The sequence below is a fragment of the Leucoraja erinacea genome, chromosome 4 (assembly GCF_028641065.1).
Source record: "Leucoraja erinacea ecotype New England chromosome 4, Leri_hhj_1, whole genome shotgun sequence".
Taxonomy (NCBI): domain Eukaryota; kingdom Metazoa; phylum Chordata; class Chondrichthyes; order Rajiformes; family Rajidae; genus Leucoraja; species Leucoraja erinaceus.
In genome coordinates this window covers 16,359,489-16,376,022 of record NC_073380.1, presented here as the reverse complement: position 1 = coordinate 16,376,022, position 16,534 = coordinate 16,359,489, and the positions used below count along the sequence as shown (strand labels likewise).

The following is a 16,534-nucleotide window of genomic DNA, read 5'->3' as shown; positions in this document are numbered from 1 at the left end:
TCTCCCCAGATACCTTCCCCTCGAACCACAGGAAATGCAACACCGATCCAGAGACCGCAACAGTTCTTTCAGGTGAGGCAGAGCTCCACTTGCACCTGCTTCAAACTCATGTACTGTATCCGTTGTTCTAGGTGTGGACTCCTATATATCAGTGAGGCCAAGCACAGACTGGGTCATTGGTTCACTAAACATCTGCGCTCAGTCCGCCTTCGCCTATGCGATCTCCCAGTTACCAAACATTTTAACTCCCCTTCCCACTCCCATACTGACCTTTCTGTCCTGGGCCTCTTCCATCGTCAGAGTGAAGCCAAACGCAAATTGGAGGAACAGCTCATATTTTGCTTGGGCAGCTTGCAGACCAGTGGTATGAATCTTCATTTATCTAACTTCAAGCAACCCTTGTAACCCTTGCACCTCCTCTTCTCCATCCCTCCCCACCCTAGTCATCGTACTAGTTTCACTGTTGCCCTGATTAGTTTCACTACCTGTATCACTCGTTATCACCTTCTCCACAGCCAACAATGAACCATTGTGGGCTCTGCCTTTCCTTGATCATGGTTGATGGCTTTGATTTGTCTTTTTGCATACCTTTCATTCATTTGTTTCTTTCTACCTTTTCATATCTCTTATTTCCCCCTCCTGACTCTCAGTCTGAAGAAGGATCTTGATCCGAAACGTCACCTATTTTTTTTCTCCAGAGATCTGCCTGACCCGCTGAGTTACTCCAGCTTTTTGTATCTATCTTTGGTGTAAATCAGCATCTGCAGTCCCTCCTTACACATTATGGCTTTATATACAGTATGCCAGGCCATGTCTCAGTAACTTTATTGAGTTTTTCAACAAAGCTTCCAACAATACTTACGCTACAGTAATACAAGCTTCTCTGACAACTTGTGACCGGAGGTCTTTAGCTGATAATTTGAAAGCTCCTTCCAATAATCTTAAATGTTGGAAAAAACAGTCATATTCTGCAGCTCCAGCAATGAGCAGCGATCGAATCTTCTTGAGCTACGAGGAAAAAGAAGAAAAGTTTTCAATCCGAATTGGCTGCAAAAATTAAAATGAAATGAAATGAAAAAAATGATGATTCAATTTATTGTCATTGTCAGTGTACAGTACAGAGACAACGAAATGCATAAAATGCATAAAACCATCAAATAGCTAAATCTACACATGCAAGAAATCTAAAACATTAGCAGAAAATGCTGGAAATACAACGTATATCAGACAGCATCTGTGGACAGATAAGGAGAGTTTGCATTTCATGCCAGTGACCTATCATGAACATGGCAATACCACAACCTGGAAGTTGTCCCCCAAGCCGCACCATCCCGACTTGGAAATGGATCGCGGTTCCTTCAGGGTCACTGGGTCAAGTTTCCTGAACTCCCTCGCTGACAGTATCGTGGGGATATCTGCACATCAAGAACTGCAGCAGTTCAAGACAGAAGCTCACCATCATCTTCGTAAGAGCAATTACGGATGGGCAATTAAATGTTGGCTCAACCTGTAGAGCTCAACTCCTTTGAGTGAACAAAAAAACCTAGAAAAGCTAGAAAAAGGTTTAAGTTGCAGAGAGAAGAAATCTGTGATTGGGTGAAAACCAAAAACGGTTGAATGGCAAAAAAGCTGATGAATTATCTGGAGCCAACTGGCAGGCTTGGAACTGATTTAGCTGGAGGAGATATAAATAGAAGGAGATGGATGAGGACATAGAGGAGAAAAAAAACACTGAAACTAGGTTACAAAGTACAGTACTTGCTGGAGATCTGAAACAACAGAGAATACTGAAGATACTCAGCTGGTCACATTTCATCGGGCAAGAAGGAAACTGTGTTAATGTTACAGAAAAAAAAGATGTTGCATCAGTACTGTTCAGTTCTGAAAGCAACTTTTAAGGCCCTACGCCAAATAGAGGCAGAATTAGGCCATTCGGTCCATCATATCTGCTCCACCATTTGATCATGGCTGATCTATTTTTCCCTCTCAAACCCATTCTCTTGCCTTTTGTCTGTAACCTTTGATGCCCTTACTAATCAAGTACTTATCAATCTCCATTTTAAAAATACCCAATGACTTGGCTTTCACTACCGTATGGGGCAATGAATTCCACAGATTTACCACCCTCTGGCTACAGAAATTCCTCCTCATCTACATTTTAAAGGTACGTCTGTTCATTCTGAGGCTGTGCCCTTGGGCCTTGGCCTCTCCTACCGCTGGAAACATCCTCCGCATCCAATCCATCCAGGCCTATCATTAATCAGTGGGTTTTAATGAGACCCTCCCTCATCCTTCCAAAGTCCGGCGAGCACAGGCACAGAGCTATCAGACGCTCCTGGATGGTTGGTTATCTGAAATTGGTGAATACAATGTTGAGTACTGATGGGCAAGATGGGAAGCTACTCTTCGATAGTACTTTGTTGGCATTTGTTACAGAGTAGTCAAACTGGGAGTGGAACTGAGAATTTAAATGACGTGCAACAGAAGACAACGGGTTACCGTCACGGAAGTGTTCTGTATGGCAGTCAACCATTCTGCATTAAATTTTCATGAACATTTTCCAAGGGCAAAATACATATTCACGTATTAATTCCCATACATATAATTATTGAGAAAATATGTCATGTTAACATTTAGCCACGGAAGGATGTGGGCCCACTTGGGAATATTCAAGGCAGCATATCATAATTTAAATAACAACAACTTAGTCAAGGCAAGAATGCAATAGCTTTGAAAAATAAAACCTTTTTCTGCATGGATGTAAAAGGACAGACAAGATCATTCCATTTGGGTTCTACTCTAGGTTATAATTAATCTTGTCATGTTTCAAAGATCCATTCCATTGTCTGAGATGAGCTAGCACATCTCATCTTGAATTAGATTATTTTAGCTTAGGTGCAGTAGTAAAGAGACAATGAGTCCCACTTCATCAACAGTTTCATGAAAAGCTATGATAGATCAATACCGAATCCTAGGGAAGCTCACAACAACAAGATGACTCAAAGGAAAAATAAATCAGAATATTGCAACGAGATATGATCTCATAAAGAAGGCATATGAAATGCTTGCCTGGATTGGTCAGGGCATCAAGTATAAGAGTCAGGAAATCATGGAAGAAAGCAGAGGGTGATGGTGGAAGCTTGCTTCTCAGACTGGAGGCCTATGACTAGTGATGTGCCTCAAGGTTCAGTGCTGGGCCCATTCCTGTTTGTCATCTCTATCAATGATTTGAATGAGAACGAACATGGCAAGATTAGCAGATGATACAAAATTGTAGTTTTGCAGATAGTGAAGATGGTTGTGAAAAATTGCAGCAGGATCTTGATTGATTGGCCAGGTGGGCTGAGGAATGGTTGATGGAATTTAATACAGAGAAACGTGAGGTGTTTGTATTTGGGGAAGTCTAACATGGGCAGGACCTACACAGTGAATGGTAGAGCTATGGGGAGTGTTGTAGAGCAGAGGGATCTAGGAGTGCAGGTGCATGGATCCTTGAAGGTGGAGTCGCAGGTAGATAAGCTGGTCAAAAAGGTTTTTGGCACATTTGACTTCATCAGTCAGAGCATTAAGTATAGAAGTTGAGAGGTCATGTTGCAGTTGTATAAGACACTGGTGAGGCCGCATTTAGAGTATTGTGTTCAATCCTGGGCACCATGGTATTGGAAAGATGTTGTCAAGCTGAAAAGAGTACAGATTTGGGCTAAAAGGCCTGTTTCCTTGCTGTATTACTTTAAGTCATGATGCAGCCTTATAAGATTGTGGCCAGGCCACATTCGGAGTATTATGTGCAGTTCTAGTCAACATTACAGGAAGGACATGGAAGCATTGGAGAGGGTGCAGAAGAGATTTACCAGAATGCTGTCTGGAATAGGGAGCATTAGCTATGAGGAGAGATTTAGATTATTTTCTCTAGAATGCCAGAGGTTTGTGAGACCTGATAGAAGTATATAAAATTCTGAGAGGCATAGTTCGAGTAGACGGTCAGTTGGGCGAGTCCAGAACCAGGGGCCACAGTCTTAGAATAAAGGGGAGGTCATTTAAGATTGAGGTGAGAAAAAACCTTTTCACCCAGAGAGTTGCGAATGTATAGAATTCCCTGCCACAGAGGGCAGTGGAGGCCAAATCAATACAATACAATACAATACAATACAATACGGTTTATTTGTCACATTACACATAAAGTGCAAGTGAAATGAATATGTCAGCAGTGGTACAATTATAAAGAACACACACAAAAACACAATAAAAATTTAACATAAACATCCACCACAGCATTCATCACTGTGGTGGAAGGCACACAATTTGGCCAGTCCTCCTCCATTTTCCCCCCTGGTCGGGACCTCAACTCTTCGCAGCCGTTGCTGCGGGCGTCCAGATGGTAAACAGTCAGCTACAGGGAGTCTCAACGATTTCCGCCCAGTGGCACTCACCCCTGTTATTGCAAAGTGCTTTGAGCGGCTGATCTTGGCTCACCTCAAAGCCTGCCTCCCCCCCACACTGGATCCCCACCAGTTTGCCTACCGGACCAACAGGTCTACAGAGGACGTCATATCGGCGGCCCTACACTCTGCCCTGACCCACCTGGACCACAACAACTCCTACATCAGGCTGCTGTTCATAGATTTCAGCTCTGCCTTTAACACCGTCATCCCAGCCAGCTTGATCACCAAACTCAGTGGACTTGGCATCTCCACCTCCCTCTGCAACTGGACATTGGACTTCCTCACTAACAGACCACAGTCTGTTAGGGTCAATAACCTCACCTCCTCCACTATAACACTGAACACCGGAGTGCCACAGGGCTGTGTGCTCAGCCCTCTCCTCTACTCCCTCTTCACCCACGACTGCATCCCAAAGCACGGATCCAACGCCATTATTAAGTTTGCTGACGATACCACGGTAGTAGGACTGATCAGCGACAACGATGAGTCAGCCTACAGGGATGAGATCCAGCACCTGACCACCTGGTGTGCCGACAATAACCTCATCCTCAACTCCAAAAAGACGAAGGAGATTATTGTCGACTTCAGGCAGATCAGAGGAGGCAGTCATACCCCCATCCACATCAACGGGACTGAGGTGGAGCGCGTCTCCAGCTATAAATTCCTCGGAGTGCATATCTCGGAGGACTTGTCCTGGTCCCTCAACACCTCCAAGCTGATCAAAAAGGCACAGCAGCGCCTTTACTTCCTTAGGAGGCTCAAGAAAGCCCACCTGTCCCCCCAGATCCTGACCAACTTTTACCGCTGTACCATAGAGAGTATCCTGACCACCTGCTTCACGGTATGGTACAGCAGCTGCACTGCTGCGGACAGGAAAGCACTACAACGGGTGGTGAAAACCGCGCAGCACATCATCGGTGCCCCGCTCCCTGCCATGGATGCCCTCCACCGAAAACGGTGTCTGAGACGGGCTGGGAAGATCATCAAAGACCCCTCACACCCCAACCATGGACTGTTTGCCCTCCTCCCATCAGGGAGGCGGTACAGGAGCCTCAGGTCACGTACCAGCAGGATGAGGAAAAGCTTCTATAACAACACAATCACACTGCTGAACTCGGAGTCCCGACGACAGACTTCTCTGGTCCCTCCGTCCCCCTTTGTTTAATCATTCTGTATTTCCTGATTATTCAGTATCTTCTCTCTTTCTATTTTTTTCTTGTCTTTTCTCTTTATGTACAACTACTACGGTCTGACGCAAAACTGCATTTCGTTGTACTGATACTTGTATTTGTGCGATGACATTAAAGTTGAATTGAAAAAAAAAAAAAAAGGACAAGGTACAAGTCCAGAGTCGGCTCTTCCCCACGGGCGACCGCGGCTTTAAGTTGGTGTGGGCCGCAGGTCGGCGGTCGAAAATATAAGGTTTAAAGTTCCCGCCGCGCCGCAGCCAGAAGCACCGCAGACCGCAGGGCCGGCGGTCGAAGCTCCCCTCCACGGGTGATGGTAAGTCGCCACCGCCCCTGCGGTAGAAGTTGGCTGCAGGCCGGCGGTGGAAGCTTCTTCTTCCCCCGGGTCCCCCACGAGTGATCCTGAGCTGTAGACGCCGCGCCAGCTTGAGCTGTGCAGGCTGGATGCCGGCTGCCCCGGGCCAGCGAAATGGAGCGCTACCCTCCGGCGAGCCCCAGCGAGGGCTCGTCCGCTCCATGCCGAGAGTCCACGCTGCGCCCGCCGCTGAAACCCCGGGCGCGTCTCCGGGAAAGGCCGCGCCAATCCTTGCTGTTAGGCCACGGGGGAGGCGACCTGGAAAAAGTTGCCTCTCATTGGAGCAGGCGGCCGAAGCGGTTTCCCCCTCACCCCCCACACGAAACACACAAAGAAACATTAAAAACATACTTTAAAACATACTAAAAAAATAAAAAAAGTTGAAAAAACTAACGCGCTGCTGATAGGGCTGCCGCCATTGCAGCGCCCCCACCGAAATCACTGGATGGATTTCAGAGAGAGTTAGATAGAGCTCTAGGGGCTAGTGGAGTCAAGGGATATGGGGAGAAGGCAGGCACGGGTTATTGGTAGGGGACGATCAGCCATGATCACACTGAACGGCAGTGCTGGCTCGAAGGGCCGAATGGCCTCATTCTGCAACTATTTTCTATCTATTCTAATCTTTTTCCTAGGGTAGAAATGTCTAAGACTAGAGGGCATTGGTTTAAGCGAGAGGAGCAAAGTTTAAAGGAGATGTTCGGGGCAAGTTTTTTAATTACACAATGGGTAGTGGTTGTCTGGAACACCCTGCCAGATGTGGTGGTGGAGGCAGATACAATGGTGGCATTTAAGATGCTTTTCGAGAGGCACATGGATATGCAGAGAATAGATGGGTATTCATCATGTATAGGCAGATGAAGTTAGTTTATCTTGGCATTATGTTCAGCACAGATATTGTGGGCCAAAGAGCCTGATCCTGTGCTGTATTTTGCTATGTTCTATTTTTCAAAGTTGAGTTTATCCCAGACAGAAGGAGGCTTTAAATCCCTTCTTACTTTTCAACTGCGCGCAGAGAAAATATATTTCTAAACATCAACAGTAAAATCCTCCTCCACAACCACTAGCACAACTTACGGCGCTGGCTCGCTGATCCCAGTCATGCTTATCATCAGACAGTATTTCTCGTATTTTGTTCAATGTTTCTTCAAGTTCTCTGTTGGAGAAAATCTGAAAGACACAAGAACACTTTAGCCAGAATACAAACTTCATTGAGTCATATGGTGAACACCATTTTAGATAGATAGATAGATAGCCTTTTATTGTCATTCAGACCGAAGTCAGAACGAAATTGCAGCAGTCATACATATAATACAATACAATAAAACAACAATAAACACATATTAACATCCACCACAGAATTAAGATGGGAAGGTGGACAATTACTCAGTGAACATATCAAAATCAATAGAGTATTAATGAATAGATCGGTGATCATTAACCAGATAATTGCCCTGATTTTCAAAAGACCTTTGACAAGATGAAGCTAGGAGGCATGATGAGTGGTTGGTTAAAACGGACTAATTGTTAAATGTACAGAGCAACTTGAAAATATGTACGTCTCAGCAAAAGTTCAGTTAGCAAGCAAATGACTGCTAACATTGCTATAAATGGTAGGACAGTTTTATACTCAATGAAGGCTTGTTTGATGCACAGAGACACAGAAACAAGTATTTCATTCCACTGAATCTACAATTATCATCAAATACTATTTTCACTCTGGCCCATTTTATTCTCTCTACATTTTGTTCAACTACCCCTCACTCACACATACTATGGGCAATTTACAGAGGTTAATTAATGTACCAACCCACATATTTTGGGAGTTGAGATAACCAGAGCAAATCTCCAGGAATAATGTTCATATAGCACTGGAAGCCAGGCACAAAAAGCTGGAGTAACTTAACGGGTCAAATGGAATAGGTGACGTATCAGGTTGAGACCCTTCTTCAGAAGCAGTCCGAAGAAGTGTCTCAACCCAAAACGTCACCTATTCCTTTTCTCCAGAGATGCAGTCTGACCCGCTGAGTTACTCCAGCTTTTTGTGTCTATCTTCAGTTTAAACCAGCATCTGCAGTTCCTTCCTACGTACTGGAAGTCAGCATTGAACTGGACCTATGAAGCAGCAACCTTACCAGCGGTGCCACTCTGCCACCCTGAGCTTTTATTGACTATTCTTTCTTGCATGTTTGACCAAAATTCATTCATTGGTCTTGATCATCATCATATCTGCTCTATATCCATCATTGGAAACAGGCAAATTGACTGACAAACATATTTAATGTTGATAAATATCAATCTCATTTGAAAGAAAACAGCCAATTTCTTTCAGCCAGTGTAGGTAAGGGGGCAGCACAGTGGTGACATTAAAAGCCAGCTGCTTCACTGCTGCAATAACCCATGTCAATCATGACCCCGATGTTGCGTTTGTTGGTTCTCCCCGTGACCGCGTAGGTTTTCTCCGAGATCTTCGGTTTCCTCCCACACTCAAAAGACGTATAGGTTTGCCGGTTAGTTTGCTTGGTGTTAATTTAAAATTGGCCCTAGTGTGTGTAGGATAGTGTTAATGTGCGCTGGGTGGTGCAGATCTGGTGAGCAGAAGAGCCTGTTTACACAATGCACCTGTATCCACTTATAATTTGCCAGGCTCCCCCCCCACCCCCGTACTGCAATCAGTCTAAAGAAGTATTCCAAACCAAGCATTGCCTGTCTGTTCCCTGCACAGATGCTGCCTGACATGCAGAGTTATTCCGGCATTTTGCGTTTTTCTCAAGATTCCAGCACCTGCCATTCCTTGTTTCACCTTAATTTATTTGCCTGTTGTGTTTTCGTTCTTGTTCCTATTGTATTGCTCACCCTAGTACCTTCATTCCTTGCTCTTCAATTAAATAACACATCATAGTGGAATAATGAAACTTAATCATTCCCCGCAAACAGAGTGTAATGAAACATTATTCCACAAAAGTCTCAGTTACTTCTTTATTTCTTGTATTTACTGCTAATCGCATTCTGGTCATTCTCTTCACTTTCTAATATATCACTAAGAGAAAAAATCCAGGAAATTCTATGGGTTTGGTTTTGTCAAAGACAAATACTTAAAATAACGTCCTTGCAAAAAGTAACAATTTCACATAACCCTTGGTTAAGAAAATTGTTAATTTCACTGTCATGCTGACACAGTATAATGTTACTTGATCAAAAATGTATCTGACTCAATTTGATCAGAAATGTTATTTAAAAAATATTACTTTCTTCAAAAATCTCTATATGAAATAAAAATTCTCTTAACTTCCCATGGATCTTCAACACATTTCTTTCAGTTGACTAACAAAAACAATTTTTTCCTGAATAATCAATATTTTCATTAGATCTCCTATCAACTACCTTGATTCTCATTTAAAAAAAGCACCAACAGGTGGCATAGCAGTAGAGTTGCTGCCTTAAAGCGCCAGAGTCCCGGGTTTGATCCTGACTACGGGTGCTGTCCGTACGTTCTCCCCGTGACCTGCATGATTTTTCTCCAGGATCTTTGATTTCCTCCCACGAAATGAGGTGGAGTATACATGCTAGTCAGTAACAATGGTGCTGAAATGGACAGGCTGAGAGCTTCAAATTACAAGATGAAAGTATCACTAACAATTTATTTTGGTACAACTATTTTGATGCTACAGCTGGTATAGCCCACACTGTCCAATTGCATCATGCCCGGTACAGTAACACGAACGCCCGAGAACGAAGAAGATTGCAGAAAGTGGTAGACATTACCCAGGCCATCACAGATACTGATCTCCGCACCTTCACAAGGAGTGCTGCCTCGTAAAGGCAGTTGTGATCATCAAAGCACCATGCCACCCTGGCCACACTCTCATCTCATTGCTATAATTGGGAAAACGGTGCAGAAGCCTAGGAACATTGACCTTCAGGATCAAGAATGACTTCTTCCCATCAACAATCAGGATCTTGAACCATACTGCACAAGCCTAAACATAAACCAATCTCAACAATTATGGACTATGTTTAGGTTGCACTTCATACTTTAGTTTGTGCTTTTATGGTCTGGTGACCTGGTATTACTGGTAATTTGCTGTATTTAGAATTAGATTTTAGCTTTAGAGATGCAACATGGAAACAAGTCTTTCCGTTCACAGAGTCCACACCAATCATCAATCAGCTATTGTCACTAGTTCTATATTATAGCACATTCACATTTGCTCCCTATACACTAGGGGGAAATTTATAGAGCCAATCAACCTACAAATCCACATCTTTGGGATGTGGGTGGAAGCCAGCGCACCCAAGGGACATCCACGTTCTCACAAGGAGAACGTGCAAACTCCACATAGACAAAACCCGATGTCAGGGTCAAACAAGTGTGTCTGAAGATGTGATACAAAAGCTCTATCAGCTGCACCACTGTGGACCACTATTATTATTATATACTTATTTGTTGCGTTGTTGTGTTGATGTGCCTGTAAAGCTGCAGCAAGCAAGAATTTCATTGTAACATACTCAGTAAACATGACAATTTAACAATCTTGACACCTGTGAAAGCACACCGATGCCTCTACTTCCTCACAAGGTTTAGGAAATTTGGCAAGTCGCCAAAGTTTCCTACAAATTTCTGCAGATGCACCACCCTATCCACAGCTTGATTTGGCAACTGTTCAAGACCACAAGAAATTGCAGAGTTGTGAACACAGCCTAGTCCATCACACAACCAGCCTCATGCCTAACTGCACCCCACCTTCTCCCCCTTCATCAACTTTATATATTCTTCTCGCTGCTTTGGGAAGGCAGCCAACATATCCAAGGACTACTCACATTCTCTCTTCTCCTCTCCCATCAATACAAGTTTCAAAAGATTGAAAGCATGTACAGGTGCACAACCTTTATCCGGTGTTCCGGAAACCGAAAAACTCCGAAAACCGGCCATTTTTTCCAGGATGTCGTCTGCACACCAAAGCTCGCGTTTGGCGCCAAACTTGACCCGAAACGACCTACGGTCAACCCAGGTCTGTACTACTGTAGTGGCTGCCTCCTCCCCGGAGACCGGGGAGACACTTAAACATCTGTAAATCATTGCTTAAATGTTAGTCAGTTAGTTTGGAGGGCTTTTATGTGAAGGGGGGGTTGAAGGGGTAAACTTTAATTCTTAGTCCCCTACCTGGTCGGAGAGATGGGGAGCGGTCAATGCCTTACCGGGTCGCCGTGCAGTAAGCTCCGCGGCACTGTGGCCGCCAACTCCCAGCTGGGGCTGCGGGCGGCGCCGGTTGTAGCTCCGACCCCGGCAACTCTACCCCTGGCTGCGAGGCGCTCCAAATCCAGCGCCGCCCGCGGCCGGACGCCCCCCACCCCAGCTCCGCAAATGTTGGGAGTCGGCGGCGTCGCAGCGCTGGGATACCAGCGGGAAGCGCAATGCCTTACCGGTCGCTGGCGGTAAGCTCCAGGGCACGGAGGCCAAACATTCGCGGAGCTGGGGCTGCGGGCCACCGCGGGCGGCGCTGGATTTGGAGCGCCTCGCAGCCAGGGGTAGAGTTGCCGGGGTCGGAGCTACAACCGGCGCCGCCCGCGGCCGGACGGAGCCCCCAGCTCCGCGATGTTGGGAGTCGCCGACCAGGTAGGGGACTAAGAATCAAAGTTTCCCCCTTCACCCCCCACCACCACCACCACATAAAATCCCTCCAAACTAACTGACTAACATTTAAGCAATGATTTACAATGATTCCCCGGTCTCCGGGGAGGAGGCAGTCGCTCCAGACTTTTCAAGCCGCCCGCGCTACCTATCTAATCTACGCTAAAAATCTTCCATTCGGAAATCCGAAAATGTCCGAAATCCGACAAGTGTCTGGTCCCAAGGCTTTCGGATAAAAGGTTGTGCACCTGTACCATCAAATTGAAGAACGGTTTCTTCCCATTGTGATCAGGCCATTGAACTGACCTCTCACAGGTTGTATGTCCAAACTCCCAATCTATCTCATCATGGCTTTACACTTTTTATTTGCATTTTCATTGCAGCTGTTGTATTATACTTTGCATTCTGTTTATATCCCTTTTGTACTACTTGATGTACAAAAGAGAACTATAGAGAATTATGTATGATTTACCCGGAGAGCATACAAATCAAAGATTTTCATCGTGACAATAATAAATCAATAACAATATCCAAAATTCCTAACAAATTGTGTAAGGAATTGTCAAAATTGCCTTCTCTTCCATGAATGCAATTTTAAATGATGGTTAGGAATATTAATATTAGAAAATCAACACAAAACTAACACATACATAAAACAAAATAATATCCAACATCCTACAATATTAAAACTAACAATTCAAATGTCATTGAATTTTAAAGAAACTCAAAAACATGACACAATATCTTATTTAAACAAAAGTCATTACGTAAAGGAAAGACACAAATTCAAAGTATGGGTGCATAGCTATCAGATAATTAACTAAAAAAATGATTGGTGATAAACAGAATTTCCTTGAACACAAGACATTTTCTTCTTATCTGTAAGATTATTGGCAAACCATAATTTGGAAATGTCCAGGAGGGATTGCAGATGTTGGTTTACACCGAAGATAAACACAAAATGCTGGAGTAACTCAGTGGGTAAGGCAGCATCTCTGGATGGAAGGAATGGGTGACGTTTCAGGTTGAGACGCTTGTTCAGACTGAGAGTTAGGGTAGAGGGAGACACAGAGATATGGGATGTTAAGATGTGAAAACGAGACATCAAAGGGGACGTAGATCAAGGAAAGTGTAGAATCGATCATTGTTAGCTTGGGGAAGGTGACAATGTGGCATAAAAAGATAAAAATTAATCAACAGGCCAGTCAGACTGGTCAGAGAATGGGATGGTGGAGGGATGGAATGAGAGGGAAAGCAAGAGTTACTTGAAGTGAGAGAAGTTAATATTCATACTGCTGGGTTGTAAGCTGCCCAAGAGAAATAGGAGTTGTTCCTCCAATTTTGCATTTGGCTTCACTCTGACAATGGAGGAAGCCCAGGACAGAAAGGTCAGTGTAGGAATGGAAGGGGAAGTTAGTGTTCAGCAACCGGGAGATATTGAAATATTACGTTGTCAAATTTTAAGTTTAGAAATGTTTTAATTGTGAGAATGAATCGCAAATGTATGACTATTAAACCCCAAAAATATCCAACATTCCAGAAAATCTGCCAGACCTGCATCACCGAGCACGTTGAATAAACTGAGTTTTACATTTCCAAAGATGAAAAATAATTATTTAGACAGGCAATACCTGCGATTATTCTCTCTGTAACACAACTTTTAGAGAGAGAACTCACATCAATCCTTGTCTTGGTTCTTTAAAGGAAATATAGATTTATATTTATTGGACCCTAATAAAATATGACCATGTAAAATATGTTAGAATCGTACATCTCTTGCACATTCAGACAATAATTTTAATAAACATCATAAGATCAGAATAAGGTTACTCAGTATGATACTGTTTAACTGTTAGAAATTCAACAATAGTAATTCATACACATACCTGCACTGTAGGTACATCATTAAACGCTCTTGTGAAATCATCCTCATCCAGTGCTCCATCTTTTGACGCCCCTAAATCAATAAAAAATAAGAATTTTTTGCATAATTAATCTCCTAGCTTTATTAATATTTTTACCAAAATATCAAATAATTTGAAAGCAACTAAATTTTATTTGTCTTTAATATGATTTTTATAAAACATTTAATAACTACTTCATTCTTATGCTTGTAAGTATGTGTTTTGACGTAACATTCACTTAAGTCAACTACAAAAGCAGAATGCATTTCAATTTTAATGTTAGTATTTGACACAGCTGAACCTGCATGCAGCACTAGATCAATTATTTTGTACACACAAAATAAAACCTACTTTCTGAAAGAAAACCATAGATCATATTTTGTTTTGTTTTTGCACTATATGGATTTTTTTTTTAATTGAATTTATTTTTGTTTGTTTATGATATTATCCATTGAATGCTATGTTTACAAACTTTTGCCACTGTTGCAAGTAAAAATTTCATTGTTCCGTTTTGGTACATATGACAATAAAATACTCGCATGACTATTGAAATATTGTGTCTGGTCTCATATGCATCACTATATTGGTCAGCAAATTCAAATGATCATTTTCTCCCTAGTCCACTTGCAAAATGAATTTGTCTCATGTAGCTCACAATCCACACTTTAACTTGTAAAACAACTATACCAGCAATTGCAATCAATAGGAGAAATAAAAGATGAAATGATTGAAAAAGTCAGTAGCCCAGAGCTGTTCTGATGAAAGATCAGTGACGAAATATTGCTTGTTTTTTTTTCTCTCTGGACAGGCACTTATTTCAGATTTCCAGCATCTGCAATATTTCACTTTTGGATTGCTTTTGAGATGCAGAATGTAGCAACTGAATAAAAGCACAACGATGAAGGCTTTCAATTGCATGTAACAAGACACAGATTAAGATGACTGGCAAAAGTAAAATGTGTTGGAACGAACTGCAAATGCTGGTTTAAACCGAAGATGGACACAAAATGCTGGAATAACTCAGAGGGACAGGCAGAATCTCTAGAGAGAAGGAATGGATGACGTTTCGGGTCGAGACTCTTCGGACTGATGTCAGGGGAAAGGGAGTTTCATAGATAAGGAAGTGTAAGGTGTGAAAGCAGAACAAAGAGAATGCAGACCAAGGAAAATGTAGAATAGATCATTGCTGGCTGGGAGAAGGTAACAACAAAGCAAACAGAGATAAAATGGCAGAGATAAAATGTAGTCAGAGAAAGTATGATTGGTCAGAGAACTGGGAAGGGGGAGGGATGGAGAGAGAGAGAAAGCAAGGGCCACTTGAAGTTAGAGAAATCAATGTTCATACCGTTGGGGCGTAAGCTGCCCAAGCAAAATATGAGGTGCTGTTCCTCCAATTTGCGCTGGGCCTCATTCTGACAATGGAGGAGGCCCAGGCCAGAAAGGTCAGTGTGGGAATGGGAGGGGGAGTTAAAGTGTTTAGCAACCTGGAGATCCGGTAGGTTTTGGCGGAAGGATCGGAGGTGTTCAGCAAAACGATCGCCGAGCCTGCGCTTGGTCTCGCTGATATTTCAGAATCCAGACCTGGAACAGCAGATACAATAGATGAGCTTGGAGGTGCAAGTGAACCTCTGCCTCACCTGAAAAGACTGCCTGGGTCCTTGGACAGAGTCAAGGAGGGAGGTATAGGGACAGGTGTAGCATCTCCTGCGGATGCAGGGGAAAGTACCTGGGGAGGGGGTGGTTTGGGTGGGAAGGGACGGGTTGACCAGGGATTTGCAGAGGGAATGGTCTCTGCGGAAAGCTTAAGGGATGGAAATGGGAAGATGTGGCTAGTGGTGGGATCCTGTTGGAGGTGGCAAAAATATCGGAGGATTATGTGCTGTATGCGACGGCTGATGGGGTGGAAGGTGAGGACGAGAGGGTAGAAACAAAATTCATAGTAGCTCATAAGCTTTCAGAGAATTCGGTAAATACACGAAGGATTAAAAATAAATATAAAATAAATGAAAATAGAGGCAGTGAGCTGGTCCAACTGGATTTGTAAGTTAGATATCAGAACTTGGTATTGGTGTTGTTTATAATTGTCACGTGTACTGATAAAAGTTTTTGTTTGCGTGCTATCTAATTAGATCAGATCGTAGCATACACAAGTGTAGTGAAGCCATACACAAGTACAATAGGTAGTGCAAAGAGAAAATACCAGAGTGCATAAAATACTGTTACAGCATTGTAACATTATAGTCATAGGGAACAAGGTCAAGCATCTGCAATGAAGATAGTTGGAAGATCGGGTCTACCCCCTAACTTGCGGGAGGACTGTTCAGTAGTATGATATCAGGTTGACCTTACATAAGGACTAGAAAAAGTTAAAGGTAAAACAACTTGAGCTGGTGAGGCCACAGTTGGAGAAATGTGTTCAGTTTTGGTCACAATGCTATAAGAAAGATGTTTAACTGGAAAGAGTGCAGAGAATATTTATGAGGATGTTGCCAAAACTTGAGGACTTGAGCTATAGAGGTTGGGCAGACTTGGACTGTATTCCTTGGAGCGTAGGAGGATGGGAGGTGATCTTATTGAGGTATATGAGATCATGAGGGGGAAATGAAAAGCCATGGGAGCTGCACAGAGCCTTTTACCCTGAGTTGGGCCATCAAGAACCAGGGGACATTGGTCTAAGGTGAGAGGGAAAAGATTTAATGGGACTCTGAGGGGCACCTTTTTCCACACATAATCTGGTGGATATGTCAAATTAGCTGCTGGAGGAGGTAGTTGAGGCTGAAATTATAACACCAATTAAGACATTTAGGCTTGTACATAAATAGGAAAGATTTAGAGGGATATAGGCCAAACGTAGGGAGGTGGGACTAGTGCAGATAATTGGTCCAGAGGACTTGTCAGAATAAAAGGATGGAGCTGCAAAGAGACTTGGGAATGCTGGTATAGGATTCCCAAAAAGTTCAATTGCAAGTTGATTTGGTAGTAAGGAAGGCAAATGCAATGCGGATGCATTTATTTCA

General features: G+C 43.3%; 1 protein-coding gene across 32 annotated transcripts in view; it reads right to left on the bottom strand.

Annotated features, from left to right (window-relative positions):
- The window catches only part of clasp2 (cytoplasmic linker associated protein 2), a 322,540-nt gene that overhangs the window by 167,903 nt on the left and 138,103 nt on the right, over positions 1–16,534 (bottom strand). For all 32 annotated transcript variants that reach the window (XM_055633767.1, XM_055633768.1, XM_055633769.1 and 29 more), the window contains 3 exons: positions 13,500–13,570; positions 7,059–7,151; positions 863–1,008 (listed from right to left, as the gene is read on the bottom strand). In XM_055633767.1, the coding sequence (XP_055489742.1) occupies positions 863–1,008; positions 7,059–7,151; positions 13,500–13,570 (310 nt within the window). The remainder of the gene's footprint in view (positions 1–862; positions 1,009–7,058; positions 7,152–13,499; positions 13,571–16,534) is intronic.